This window comes from Arachis stenosperma, chromosome 6 (assembly GCF_014773155.1).
Source record: "Arachis stenosperma cultivar V10309 chromosome 6, arast.V10309.gnm1.PFL2, whole genome shotgun sequence".
Taxonomy (NCBI): Eukaryota; Viridiplantae; Streptophyta; class Magnoliopsida; order Fabales; family Fabaceae; genus Arachis; species Arachis stenosperma.
In genome coordinates, this window is record NC_080382.1 from 143,176,497 (window position 1) to 143,192,609 (window position 16,113).

General features: G+C 25.9%; 1 protein-coding gene across 1 annotated transcript; it reads left to right on the forward strand.

The window, feature by feature from the left end:
- The first annotated feature begins 12,276 nt into the window (after positions 1 to 12,276).
- On the forward strand, positions 12,277 to 15,682 carry LOC130932834 (ribosomal RNA-processing protein 8). The gene is made up of 10 exons (XM_057862266.1): positions 12,277 to 12,436; positions 12,510 to 12,681; positions 12,802 to 12,863; positions 13,242 to 13,293; positions 14,003 to 14,117; positions 14,220 to 14,314; positions 14,856 to 14,962; positions 15,039 to 15,153; positions 15,231 to 15,275; positions 15,398 to 15,682. The coding sequence occupies exons 2-10, from the start codon at positions 12,559 to 12,561 to the stop codon at positions 15,467 to 15,469; spliced, it is 786 nt and encodes a 261-aa protein (XP_057718249.1). The 5' UTR covers positions 12,277 to 12,436; positions 12,510 to 12,558; the 3' UTR covers positions 15,470 to 15,682.
- Positions 15,683 to 16,113: the final 431 nt, after the last annotated feature.

A 16,113-nucleotide genomic window follows, 5' to 3' on the forward strand; every position in this document is an offset into this window, starting at 1 on the left:
ACATACTAAATAAATAAATTTCTAACCAATTTTATTATAAAACAATTAAATTTATAAAAAATATTGTTATCTGGCAAAAATTAGTCAAAAAAATTTTTAAAAAATAAATTTTATTCAAGAATAAATTATCCAATTTAAAATTTTTTAATATTCCAAGTTTTATTCTAAATGTTATCATTAAAAAAAATACTATTTTATGATTTGTAATTATTAATTAGTTATTATAAATATTTTTAATAGTGTGAAATTATATTTAAAAATATAAAATTATTCATTTTTTTAACTGATTAAAAATACTAACTTATAGACTTTGTTTTTAAAAATGTTTTCCAAGCTGTGGACCCGGCAAATCATTCTTCAAGGTTATATTTAACAACCTGTGTACCCCAAACGCCAACGGTAAAAGATTGATTCGTGTTGTGGGGACCACAACCTGAGACACGTGTAAGAACACGATTAAGAGTTGGGTGAGGGACTAGTGTATGGAGGCGTTTCACTATAAGATATCTCATTCACTCACTATATACTTTAACAAAGAGCATATTTATATATTAAGTAATAATAATTAATGTAATTTTTTTTTCTTTCTTTGTTATGCTTCTTTTATTTTATATTTTTATATATATTGAACTTTGGAGAGTGAGGAACAAAAGGAATAATGGAATCTAATAATGGATTTTACCTTCTTGCCCTGTTACGTTTTCCAGCTGTAGCCAATCCAGTCAATCCAAAATTTTGTGGTCAACTCTCTATTGATCTAGTTGTGATCTTGCTGGAATACCCCTCCCCAAAAATAAATAATAAATAAATCTCTAAATTAATGGTTTCTTTTTGTGGTTAGTCATTATCAGATCAAGATAAGTGATGAAAATATAGTTACAGGATGACCCTAGCATTAGCACATAACAAAATATTCATATCTATTTTCAAATATTCGTTACTCTAAATTCCCCATTTTAAATTATAATTTCGTTACCATGTATGTATATAATTTCTAACACGATTTTATGAATATAATTCCAATTATTCTTTTTCACGTCCTATATCATAAATAATAAACGAGAGATGTTAGATGATTTACTAAAAATTTAAGATATAATAAACTTGACCAATAATGAAACACACATAAATCACTAAAATTGACAATTTAGAATTTTAGATCTATACTCAATTTTATTATTTTCCTGCTCTTATTTTAGGAAACAGAAATTGCTTTAGCCGCCATTGGGAACTAGTTATAATTTAAGATGTGTGATGAAGGACCTACATGAATTAAAATGGTAAGCATACCTAACAAAACCAATCAGTGATTGATATATATTTAGTTATTTACACTTGTGATGAGTATACTAATAAAGTATAGAAAAATTTTCAAGCATCCGTATACTAGTGTTTCAGTAATTTTTAATCGTTAATTTTAATTATAAAAAAAATATAATATATATAATTAAAATTAATATTTAAAATTTATTGAAATACTAGTATATTGATATACTTAAAAGCTTTTTTAAAGTGTTAAAATGTTGGAGTTACTATCACCAATTATGCAATTGTAATTATTCTACAACATTATCTTTCTAACACCATTATTTTAAGGGGGCTATAATCATATGCTACATTCACTTTCACATGTCTATTAAGGAGCAACATTATTATGATCTATATAGAAATTGATTATTGATTATAAGGTAGCTATAAGTGGGGTTTTAAAGTGGAAATGAACACATTATTTTATTATTCCAATTTAATTTTAACATAATAAAATCATATTTGTTGATCAACAATAAAGGATTCATTATTTAATTTTGTGTAGTAAGTTCAATTCATCACCGCAATTTACATGTGTGTGGGCCATTTTTAATCTCTCTTTCAGAGAACAGAGATGGTAGTTATGTGGAAAACGACTGCAATGGAAACAAAGAAAGAAGCCAATACAAAAAGATAACTAAAACTTAATGTGGGAACACGCGTAGTAGTTCGGTAATAAACTCTTTTAATTTGAAGATATAATAATATTTTATGAATGAGAAAATATAGGAAATTAATGAAATATTTGTACAATGTGTATAATGAAGGTTTAGGGAGTATTAGATATATAATCATTAGTGTTATTTTTTTCATCAGTTGAAATTTTTAAAATGAGTAATATCATGACATAATATTAGAGTTCTAGATCCGAAAAGTCAAGAGTTCGATCCTTGGTGAACCTCAAAATCAATTTAATTATTAAATAATTATTAATGAATAATGTTAGATGATTATCAAATATTATTATTTTTTATTGATATTTAATTATCAATAATTTATATTTATATTTACATATATTTTTCATACAAGAAACATATTTAATTTACACTTAAATTTACTAAAATTTTTGTATACATAAATTAATACAGTTTATATTCATATTTTTTAAAATTTATATATATAAATTAATAAAAATTATTTATTAAAAATTATTTAATATTTATGTTAGTTAAATAATGATTAAAAATATTAAAAATTATTGATTTTTAATAATTTTTCATATTTTATTACTAATTAAGGTTCTGTTTTGTTAGAAAACAAATTTGGGGTAAACTTTTTTATGAATATTATTGTTTCGAGATATTATATTGAGTTGGTGAAGATGGAGTGACTTGAAATTCTTTGGAAATATATATGCAAACTAGTAATTGGGGATATTTACAAGGGATTTGTAGGTGTAGATAAGTATTAGAGTTTGTGTAACATAGTTTTTGAAAGGTTTATGTAATTTGTGTAACATCTTATTTGAAAATTATAATATACATCAAATGAAATAAAATATAAATTTTTAAGGATGAAGAATAAATAATGCACCAAACTTGTTATTCTCAAATTTCCAAGGTGAAATATTGGAATGAAAGAGGGAAAATAAAAGAGAGTTTTCGTTTTTCATATTTAGAGTAAGTTTTAATGTTTAAATAATTTTATTTAAGTTTTGATGTTTTAAAATTATTTTAATATTATTCTATCATTAGTGGTCTGTTAATATAATTAATAGTAAGACAATATTAAAATGATTTTAAAATATAAAGAACTTAAATAAGACGAAAATATTAGGAACGAAAACGATACATTACTCTAAAAAGAATTTTTAAATTAAGTAAAATAAAAATAAATTTTAACGGAATAAATTACATTATGAATTTAAGATTTTTACTCATCATGAAATACTTGTAGAATGACTAATAGATAAACTTCCGGAAAAAAATATTTTTAACGTAACATTTTGTCATTAATTAATGTACCGAATTTAATTTATTTAATATTTAATTTAAATAAATTTTATTTTTATCTTTAAAATAAGTTTTTATTTTATCCTTCAATAATATCGAATTTTACAGTACATAATTATTTAATTCTTTTTTAGTCATATCTAAGCAAATTACTTTTAATCACATTATTTTTATTCTAAGTAAATTTACTTTTCTTAATTTTGATTTTAAATATTTTTACTCATTAAAAAATACTTGTAAAATGACTAATAGATAAACTTCTTAAAAAGAAAAAAAACATGATACATAAATATAAATTATACCTTTTTGTCTTTAATGTATCAAACTTTTTTAATGTTTAATTTAATTAAATTTTATTTTTAACTTTAAAATAAATATTTTTTTCAATACTATCAATGTTTTACGATAAATAATTATTTAATTATTTTTTAATCATATCTAAATAAATTATTTTTAATCATGTTACTTTTATTCTAAATAAATTTATTTTTTATTAAGAATAAAATTTAAAATAATTTGAATAATTATCAATTGTAAAAAAATTTGATATTATTAAAGGATAAAATTAAAAATTTATTTCAAATTTAAAAATAAAATTTAATTAAATTAAACATTAAAAAAATTTGATATAGAGACAAAGTTAAAATTAAAATTTAATTAAATTTAACTTGATTTGATAATTTTTTAATAGTAATATATTGTTTTCATTTTGAACGTTTTCATTCTATTTAAATCTCTAATGTTTTAAAATTATTTTAATATTGTCTTACCATCAATATTTTTTAACATATTACTAACAGTAGGACAATATTAAAATAATTTTAAATCATCAAAAACTTAATTAAAAAAAATTTAAACATTATAAACTACTTTAAAACTTAATTATACGTTAAAGACAAAAACGAGTCTTTATTATTCTGTTCTAATTTACAAACACATACATTCTAGTTTTGGGAGTTCATCAAATTTAGATTTACTTACACATTTTTTTTCCATGTTCCTTCTTTAATTTCCGATGCCATTTTCTTGAATTCTATCATCCTATGCTAATCATACTTCTGTGAAAATACACATTTAATACTTAGCTTGTATATATAAATTCAAATTGTTAAATTTGTACTCACAAATTGTCTCAAAAAGTTTACTGATGACAAGAAAATATATATTAAAAGTATGAAAAAATTAAATAATACAGTGTGAAAGATAATATTTATGCACAAAATTAAAGTTTATACAACAATGTGGCATAATTTTTGTTTTTTTTACTTAATTATTACTTTCCCACCTAATTAATTTATCCATTTTATTGGTTTTCATGTTTTAACTCTGCCTATAATTACTAAAATTAATTTTAAATGTTTTCTTTAAGCAGCAATAAGAACAATGAAAAGTGAAGTAGGGGTGAGCACGGGTAGCGGGTACCCGATTACCCACCCGAACCCGAACCAAACCAATCAAATTGGTTTTAGAACCGACGGGTAATCGGGTCCAACCCGAACCAAACCAATGACATTTGCTGATGATTGGTTCGGGTATCGGTTTTGGGGGTGCGGAACCCGAACCAACCCGTATACCCGATCATATATATATATATATATGACTTTTTATGTGTTTTCTAACTCATAACGCTAATCCTATCTCACTAATGTTTAAATTTTAATGTGTTTTGGTTTTAGCTTCTTTCGAAGATTATTCACTAGACTTTTGTATTTAACTTCTAATATTTCTATTGCACTTTTATATTTTCATTAGACAAGATTATTTACTATTAATATGTTTGGATTTTGATGAGTTTAGTTTTTAATGTATTTCGTATTTAATATGTTTGCATTATTTCTGTTGATGTTACATGTTTATTGTATTTCTTGAATTTTTAAGATAAAAATTTGCCAATTTAGTTTTTTTTTTTTATGAATTTCAAAGGCATCGGGTACCCGCTACCCGAACCGAACCAATCCGCTCTTAATCGGTTTGGTTTGGTTCGGGTACAAACACAAAAAAATGCAAATTCGAACCAAACCAAACCAATTACTTTTTGATCGGTTCGGTTCTAATTTTATCTTAAACCCGAACCAAACCGACCCGTGCTCACCCCTAAAGTGAAGGCAGTGTACACCACCACCATTTAAAGTTATGATATGCATACAATAAAGTATGGGGTTCGAATCCGTGTATGTAGCAACTTATTGGCCAGCGGCAGACCCTTAAATAGAGTTTAAATCCGCGACGGATTAGTTCTTGACCTGTCGGATTGGGGGATATCGCAAGAAATAAAAAAAGTGAAGGAAAATAACTAAATATATTTTTTATCTTTGAGTTTGTTTTTTTAATAACGGTTTATTTAATTTGTGTTCTAAAAATATATGATAAATTATTTTTTTAAATATAAAAAATTTAAATTTTTAATATATTTATTTTTTATTTATTAAATAAAAATATTTAAAACATTCTGTCATGTGCTCTTAAAAACACATATTAACTAACTCTTCTGATAATAGAAATTAATGGTTAAGAAAAGCATAATTAAAGATGAGAGAAGCAACAAATAGAAGTGGGAAAAGAGTTTTTACAGCTAAAAGTTTGGGATTAAATAATTAAGTTGACAATAATTTGGCATCAAATGACAATAATGAGAACAAGCCTCTATTAGTCTAACTACTTTTTGGTCTGATGCCATCACAATTTTTCAGGTTTTGTCTCACAATATTATAACTAATTATTTGATTATTCCAATTAAATTAATGCAAACGCTGAAAAAGGACGTTGACCCACCAACACCGGCGAAGCAATAAACATATGTGAAGCAAACACAGTATATTATTGTTTACTTTAATAAATGCATGAACTTCTAAGTTAATGTAATGCAGTAATAGTAAGGGCAACCAATAATTTTTTTCCTAAATATTTAGGTTAAATATTAATGTTTGTTTATAATTTTTTTATTTAATTTTATTTGTATTATAAATATTTTACAAATAACTAACTTAAGTTGGTGGAGTGGTCAGCTCACTCTTCTGTTTAAGTTACTGTCGGGTTTTCGAATTTTATCTTGTATATACAGTAATTCATTGGCTAGCGACAGACTCCTAAATGGAGTTCAAATCCGCGATGGATTAATCATTGATATGTTAAACATTAGAATACGGTGAACAATAAAAAAATATTTTACAACTTATTTAATATTATTTTTATTATTAATTTCGACGACTATTTGAGTCATTTTAGAAATATTAGAAACATAAATATGGCAAAATGTTTTGGATAATATTGATATTTAATTTACTCTAAATATTTGGGATTTTAAAACAAAAATAATATTTTATTAAATAGTAAAATTCTTAAATGCATCTTAAAACTTGTCATATTTGAAAAACTTTGTTTGTTCTCTGTTATTTTTTATTATTCTCAACTTTTTTAACCATATAAGTAAATTATTACTAGAAAAAATTTAGACGCCTAAACTTTAATAATGATAATTTTTTCTTTATCATCCTCTTATTTAACAAGTTCATCTCTCGCTATTTGAAAAAAATCATCCTCTTATTTAATATGAAATATTTATTGTTGTGTTTTTATATAAGATGGGTTATAAATATTCATGATTATTATTATCCTTTTTCCCCTGAAATATAACAAATACCAATGGCTTATATTAACGAAAACAATAAATTAATTAGAGAATTTAATTTTAATATAATATTAGTATAAAATAGTTTTATAAGCATATTAAATTACGTAATATCATATTAATAAAAATAACAATATTTTACAATAATCACAAAAGTAATTATAAAAAATAGATATAACTAAACGAACTTAAAAAATATTTTATATCATCCTGTATAAAGATTAAAGTTTTAAATAAAGTTTAAACTTTGGATGAAATTAAGAAGGAGAAAGTAGGCGTATAATAAATTAAAGAAAGAGAAGTCACCAAAAAAAAAAATTAAAGAAAGAGAAAAAGATAGAGAAGCTTATTGGGAGCACGCGTGCGTAGGTCTTGCAATTAAACTCATTGTCTTAATTTTAATTATGGTCCACAAAGATATATGTGGTCCTCCTCTTAATTAGCATTTAGCAATCATGCCTTTTATGTTAGTAATTACCATCAGAATCTTTCTTCAAGATTTCCTCTTCTACCTTCTAAATTTTAATTATTATATAAGGTGATTGCTATCGTGTCTAAAAGTGTTTGTCCAATTTATTAAAAAGAATTAAAAATTAATATATAATTTTAAACGTATAAAAATAAATAATTATTAAATATTCAAGTTAAAAAAATTATATACTAAATTATAGACATCATAAAATTTACTTTATTATAATAAAAAGATCTACACTTAACCATTTAAACTCATAACGACTTAGATTTATATATTTCGTGCTATAAAAACACGGTTAATATTATAAAATAACAAGTTTTATTAAAAATATTAAATATTTTAATTTTTTAAATTTTAAAATACATAAAATAATTTTTTAACGTTTATTTTTTGTTAGATAATATTTTTCTCTAATTTAATTTAAAGAGTGAAGTACAAAACATATTTTAAAGAATTTAAAAATTCTCAAAATAATCTCTAAAAAATTTTAAAAATTATATTTTAATTAAACAAATTAAATTAGAGTAAAATTATATTGTCCAACAATGATAAATGGTAGAAACTATTTTAAAATCTTAAAAATTAGGGTATTTAACATTAAAAATCTCACGATCTTATTTAGATAATAGTAATGCTAGAAAAATAAAAATAGCACTAAAATTTATTTAAAATAGCACCAAATTTTTTCAATTGTGATATTGAATTTTTTTAATATAGCTTCTTTTGTATATTTTTCTTCATGTTTTATCTTTTTTTTCCTCTCAACATATTCTTTTTTTTTAAATTTTGTTATTGGTGTAAATTCTTTTTCTGTATCTTCTAAAATTTTATTTTAAAAATAAATTATTTTATCTAAATAAATTTATTTTAAAGTTGAATTGTATAATTTTAAGTTCTAAACAACAAACTGTCATGCAATATAACGCGAATATTAATTCAAATTTTATTTTTATTGTGATAACATTTTTGTGTTTTATGTAAAAAAAAATTGGTATTATTTTTCATCATTATCATTATTTTTTGTATTCTTTTATTTTTATTTTTATTTGTGAGACAGATCGTGTAGAAGCATTTAATTTTATTACTAATCACCAATATGATTTTGGGTTTATTGATCCGGTAATGTTTAAAATAAAAAATATCAAGCATTGGAATTAGCGTATTGACTGTAGTTTGATTATGAGAAATACAAATATGGTGACAGACACCATGATAAAAATGGTAATAAAATTACAACATCATCAAGTAGAGTTTATTTCTTCTTAAGAAGAATTTAAAAATAGTAACATACTATCTCTCTATTTAAGTATTTTTTTTGTTTTTCTTATTTTTTTATTTAACTTATTTAAGTTAAAAAAAAAAAACATAAAAGTAGTTACACCTAACGAAATGATAAATATTCAATCAATGTCCATTTAAGATATAACAAATATGTCGTTTTCAAAAAAATATATATATATATAAAAAATATGTCTAATCCAGAGAGATTATGCTCCAAAAAAATATTACATGAATAAATTATTTTTATAATTAAATTTAATTAATTTTTTTATGTTTCTTTCTATTTTTAATTAAATTTTTATTATTAATATTTAAATTATTGGATTAATTTAATTGAATTTAATTATTTAAATAATTCAGTCCTATAGCATCCCATTCTTTATATTTCGGCTGTAATTGGTGTCTCATAATAATGGGAATTTTTTTTAACATTACATATTTATATTGTTATGTCACACACACACGTGAATATACATATAGAAAGATATTTAAAAAAAAAAAAACAAAAAGTTAGATAAGTAAAATTTCATTGTATATTGCATGACATAATCTAAAGGATAAATTTTACCGAACCTTTCTAATATCAGATGATGTTGCTTAAATATCCTTTCATTTATCATATTTTATATATACGCACTTAAAAGTTTAAGGAAATTCAATATATATTTTCAAAAATAAAAAGTTCTCGTATAGTTTCACCTAATATTAAAAAGATTAGTAAAATTTACTCAAATTAAAATATTAAAATACGAATAAAAATGTGTACAAAGTGACGTGGGTATTTGCTTTCACAAGCAAACTTGTATGCATTACATAAATCTCTCAAACATATTTCTTAGTCTTTTCGAGGCAAGCAACAATTAAACAATATTTCTCAATCTCTACTTCTAAAGAAGCTTTTCCCTTCTTTTTCTTTACATAAAGTTGTGTCAAATTGCCAACCGTACCCTAACTTTTTTTCTTTAATTTTTAAATTCGATTAGACAATACTTCTCATAAAATAATATAACTCAAAACAATCAATTCGTCTCATAGTTATTACTTATTAGGTAAATTATAAAAAATATTGCTGAATTATTTTGATATTGATTAAAATACAGTCAAATTTATTAATTATGTTATCGATAAAAATATTTTTAAATTATTTAAAAATATGATAAAAAAATACTCTTATTTTTTTAAATTATTTAAAAATATGATAAAAAAATACTCTTATTTTTTTATTAACATAGAAGGTCTCAATTTATGGAATATATTTTTAAATCATTTGAAAATATTTTTTGTCGATAATAAAATTTGAAAGTATATGTATAAACGACGAAATAATTTGAGTGCATTTTTTTATAGTTTAAACTAATTATTATTATTATTATTATTATTATTATTATTATTAATTAGTGGTCAATTAGAGAATCTAATGAGAGCATACATAGTACAACTTAAACTCAAATCAAATCAAATGGCTGACTAAAGTTTACTTCATTATATCTCACTGGTTAATTATTTAAGAGGTGAATACTATGATGTCTATTATTTTGTATCTAATTTATTAAAAAAAATAATATTTAATAAATATTATATGATTTATTTTTTATTTTAAATATTTTATTTTGTACTTTAAAAAAAAGTTAAACAATTTAAACATCATAACAAAGACACCATAAAACTCACCTACTTAAGAATAGAGTTCTATGATGCATGTATCCATACATTTATTTTTTATATACTAATCGAACTCAAATTTTTTTTAAATTATTATTGGATGAAATGTAAAATCCAAATTAATAAGATCCTATTCCTTATGTAATAGTGACAAGGATTGAATTGGTTTGAAACAAAATAAAAAAACACAAGTTTTTTTAAAAAAATTATAGGTTCCTTAATATCTTAATTAGAAGTTTCTAACTGAGTGAAGGGAATATAAAAAATTTCTTATAGAAAAATTCTCTCTTTTCTTTTTTGGAAAAAACTTTCATGTAAACTTAAACTAGTTAAATTTTTAGTATTTTAATTTTTCTATTTCAAAATAAGTATCTTTTAAAAAAGAACTCAAAAAATTAATGTATCTTAAGAAAAACTAGATTCTGATATTAATAAAAGAAAGAAAAGTTTAATCCTTTATGAGGTGGGTGATTATGGGAATGGTAAGATTTAAGAGTATAATAAGCATAAGGGTTCCAATGAAAAAAGGAGGAAGCATGCGGAGGAAGAAATAGATGCAATGATCATCAGGTTTTGCTTTAATTATTTTAACTGAAAAGGCTGCTATTTATTAAGAACCTTATAACTTGGATGCTTCCTCTCTCATGCAAAACCTCATCAATGTATCAAAACTAATCACTCTTCACAATCACAACTAGCAATCATTTCAACCCATTCATCTTTGATGTTTCCACATTAAGAATTCCACCCTATTTTTCCTTTGTAAAACATCATTGTTTTTTAAGTATATATATAAAAATAAAACATTTTTATAGGCAGGCATATATATCATTTTAAGGTGTTAATACATTAAACAGATTATTTTACTGGGAAAAATTGATGAAACTTAAGGGATAAAACAAGATGTTAAAAATAAGATATAAAAGATAGAGATATAAAAATTAATATTTTTGTATTTTGGTTTGGTAATAAATTAGATAAATTTTAAAAGTTTAATTTATTCGTTTTTTTATTTAAAAGATTTGAGAAGAAAAATATAATAATAAAAATATAATTATAAAAAAATAATAAGAATAATAAAAAATAAAAAATAAATTATGTTTCTTGTTAGTGTTTCTGTGTCATTTTTGTTAAAATAGTTATAAAATACACTAATTTAATATCTCTGGAGATAATATTTCTGTGTCTCATCTGTCAAATATAATTTTGTGTATCTGTATTTCTATTTTAGTGTCCCGTACTTATAAATAAACACAACCTAAATACATAAGAATAATAAAAAAATGTGTTTATCTTATTTAGACAACATTTTCTAGATTTTCTTAAAACGATATTTATGTCCTAATTTTTAATAACACACCAATCTCTTTTATTATTAAATTCTTCCCCCGGTTTCCTCAATTCGATAGGTCAAAGATTAATTTATTGCAAACTTGAGTTTCATTTAAGAATTCTCGCTAACAAATAAATTGTTGTATGCACAAAGTAAAATTAAAAATCCTAACAAATGAGCGAGATAACCAACCGTATTATTAAATCCTTTTTTTTGTACCAGGATATTCATCAGGCCGGAAGCCCAATGACTAATCTCTCGGATAATGCAGAGGCACACAAAGTGGGCGACCCTTCCAAGCAAGCAAGCTCCATTCTCATTCTCCAATGAGTATCGAACTCGGGAGAGATGGTTAAGGGACACAGACCCTCATCCATCTGTGTCAACTTGCGTTGGTTGAAACTCTGAAGATAGATGCCTCTTGTTTTTGGTCATGAGTAGATACCTCTTTTTTTTGGGCTTGAGATAGATACCTCTTTGACTTTTGTTTTTTTCGTTTTCGTTATGCTACACAAGGCCCAAAAGAAAACGATATGAAAACAACTGGGCCATACAAATGAAAACAAATACCAGTCTACAATAACTGGGCCTTTAAATATATATCGTTTTCTTTTGGGCCGACAATGAATATCAAATCCATTCATCACTGTTCGGGGCATTAGAATCCTGATTCCACGACCAAAAACTACACACAAAAAAAAACCCTTGAATCTCCATAACAGCCACCAGAGGCGGAGGAACTTCCAGGATATAAACCGTCGAGCCGTTTCTCGCGTCTCGCCGCCAGTCCGTCTGAGGTAAGCTGTTGCCGTTTCCGTTTTCGTTGCCGTTACCTCTGTTTCTTAGGTTTTCCTTTTAGCTGGTTGTTAGGTTTGGGCTTAGGAACTTAGGGTTCCTACTTTCAGTTGAATAGAAGAAAATGACGAAGAGTGAGCGAAAGAAACGAAACAACAAGAGCAAAGACGAGCAACGATTTACTGCGGATACTGCTAAGCTCAGAAAGTTCAAGGAACCATCCAAATCCTCTACTTTTCTGGATAAAGCAAGTCACAATTCATAGCCTTTTTTTTTTCTTTTTATGTTGGATTTATTATCACGTTATTCCAAATTAATAATTTAACATTTTCTAATTGAATAATGGTGTGTTGTTTGGTTGTTGTAGATGAAAGCAAGATTGTCAGGTGGTCATTTCAGGATGATTAACGAGAAGCTCTACACTTGCACGTATGTACTATTATTCACTCTTTCACTCAGTTTTTTACTTTTTCAAGTTTTTGAGTTGTGCATGGTAGTAGTTTTAGCCTGTGATGAAAGGAAACGCCAACGAAGCAAGGTGTACAAGGCATGTCATACTTTTATTTGTAGTTGTTTGAATATTGATGTCAGTGAATATTGGTAATTTGGCCTTTTCAAGTACTTGAATACCCGATAAATCTTGAAAATATATATCTGAATATCTGATGTTCTTGTCCTGTATTTCCAAAAGTTTGGTGTGTCGTGGCACACACTGCTGTCTGAAATTGCTTTTAAAGTTTGATTTCTCCTCCTTGTAATGTTTTGTTCATCTTGGCAAGAGTTAAGAATTTGTGTTATTCTTTTCAGTGGGAAGGAGGCGCTAAATTATTTCCAAGAAGAACCATCGCTATTTGCCCTGGTAAGGGTTGTTTGCATTGATTCAATTTCTTTTTTGGAAAATATGCGGGTTCATTGCTTTTTGTATAACTGAAGTAAGATTGATTTTTGTTTTTTTATTTATTACAACCAAATATGTGCACATTGACAGCCATGAAAGAAACTACTCTCATGCATACTGGTTTGCTTTAAAAAAAATATTATTCTGATTTCACAACATGCATAGGAGGACCAACTTTAAAAAACATGCTTAGATGCGTTTGAGTTTAGAGTTTTGAACCAATAATAGAACATTAAACTTTCACAACAGTTGTAGACACCTGAGGTTTGAAGACCTTCATGGTTATTTATACTGCGAAAATGCATATCATTGTCAATGAAATCAGCATTAGTTTTCAAAAAGAAACATGTTTTAAGTATGGTGTGTGTTTCACTAGATCAGGAATGAATAAGTGTCATAACCTGCTTGATATTCTCTTTCTTTCTGTCATGTATTTTACTTCTTTTGTGTCAATCTTTTCAAGCCTATTTGGTTTTCCTGAATGAACTTATCAAATGAGATTTAGGTATAAAGGGTTGAGTTAAAATAAGATTCATGACATGCAATGGTGTCCTTCTATCCTTGTAGCTGACCTTACCTGGTCATTAAGTAGTGAAATGGAATGGTTTGAGTATCTTGTTCTTCTCGACTTTCTCAATTTATCTTTCATTTATGATTCATCCCTGGCTAGTATCATGCAGGATACAAAATGCAAATGTCAAATTGGCCTCAACAGCCAGTTAATGTGATTATTGATTGGCTAAAAAAGAAGAGCCCTTCATTGGTCGTAGCTGATTTTGGTTGTGGTGAGAGTTTATTCTGCCCTTGTTCATATTTTCAACTTAAGTACAAATGCTTATTTTCTCTTTTATATCTGCTAATGCTTTCATGATTCCATTGTGTTCTAGGGGATGCACTCATTGCTAAAAGCGTGGAGAATAAAGTCTACTCTCTTGATCTCGTCTCCAATGATCCTAACATAATTGCTTGTGACATGTCAAACGTATGTTTCCTTCTTGCAAGACTAGTAGAAAATAGTTGCATGTCAAATGCTTGTTACTTTTGTTACATTTTACTGTTGCAGTCTCATAGTTATGTCTCATACATCTCCATAAGAGGATATTGTCCCATATTCAGAAAATAGAAATTATATTGGCTGTAACATGTTTACTGTAGAACATGAATCTCATTATAGGCTATAATAGTTGCTCACATGTTACAGTTCAAACGTTATTGGTCAGGGTTGAGGTTTCTATATCTGTCTCACAGTGAAATGTACATTCCTTGTATTCTATTTATACCTTAGCCAACTCATAAAAAAGCATGTGGATTCCTTTATCTACCAAAAGGAAGGGAAAATGTGCATTCCTGGTGTCCTAGTATTATAAATTTATAATTATGTATACTTTCGAGCATTTAAAGCCTAGTACTATTTTAAATGAGTAGAATGAACCCTAACAAGAGTGTCAGTTTTTGTTTCAAAGTCTGAAAGGTTTATGGAATGATTATTTACAAGAGGATCTGCATTTTGTGGTTGCTGTCAGACACCGCTTGATGACTCATCTATTGACGTTGCTGTCTTCTGTCTTTCTTTGATGGGAACCAACTACCAAAGTTACATCAAAGAAGCAAACAGGGTGCTTAAGCCAGGGTTTGTTCCTTCTCCATTATTGAATCTTTCCAGGCTTACAATTGCTCAGAATAGGATCTAACATAGTTTTGGACAGTGGCTGGCTGTTGATAGCAGAAGTAAAGAGCAGGTTTGATCCAAACACTGGAGGAGCCAACCCTGAGAAGTTTACGAATGCTATTTCTGAGTTAGGTTTCAAGTCTGTAAAAAAGGTAAAACGGATGCATCTTTTCGAGATTTCTATTAGCAAATCGTATGATGTGCTAAACTGATATTGACAACCATGCAGGACTTCTCAAATAAAATGTTCATTCTCTTTTACTTTACAAAAAAGGTATGCAGCTTATTGCTCATTGAATAGCACTTCCAATTTCATCATTTCATTCATCTGTGATTATATCTGCGGTGTCTGTTTTGAACCTCACCACTGATTTAGTTCCCTCTTTCTGTGCGTAGGATAAGCAAAATTTTAAAAGGAAAGAAATCGAATGGCCTTTGCTTAAACCTTGTTTGTACAAGCGCCGTTGAGACCAAGTTAGCTTGCTTTCTTTTTTATGTTCCCCAATTCTCACTTGTTATATGCTCAAAATTTTAACCATCTTTTTTTCCATATATACTTGTCTTGTTGATCATTAAGGCATTGTTTGTTATGTATTAGGTCTTATATTAAAATTTCAGGTTTCATGATGTTAAATAGTATATTTTTATGTTTGAGTCGAGCAATATTATACATAGTTCTTATCGTACTCTATGCTAAGATTTATATAGTTAAGGTATGTTTGGTTGGAGGGTAAACATCAGGATAAAAAATGTATCATAATAGTAGATAAATACCATGAATTACGATGTTAGTTCTGTTAAAAAAATTTACATTATATTAATACTCTCATATGGAGTTGAAAATAAAAAACCCATATAACTATGACATGAACACTCCCATACCAAGGTCACCAGTATAATTTTTCATTATCGAGTTTAGTCAGTCTTATAAAATTCCATCACTCCTCAAGCAAAGCGGGCTTGGCATGCAACTTGAAAATTAGAAAACCCTGGTTTTCCACAAAATCCTGGAATTCTGTCATGGTTCTTCACTGCCATTATCAAGAAACATGAGATTGTCAAAGCCTGTAACCATTTTATCAGCTTCTGTAGTTTGAATTACTTCAGGCATT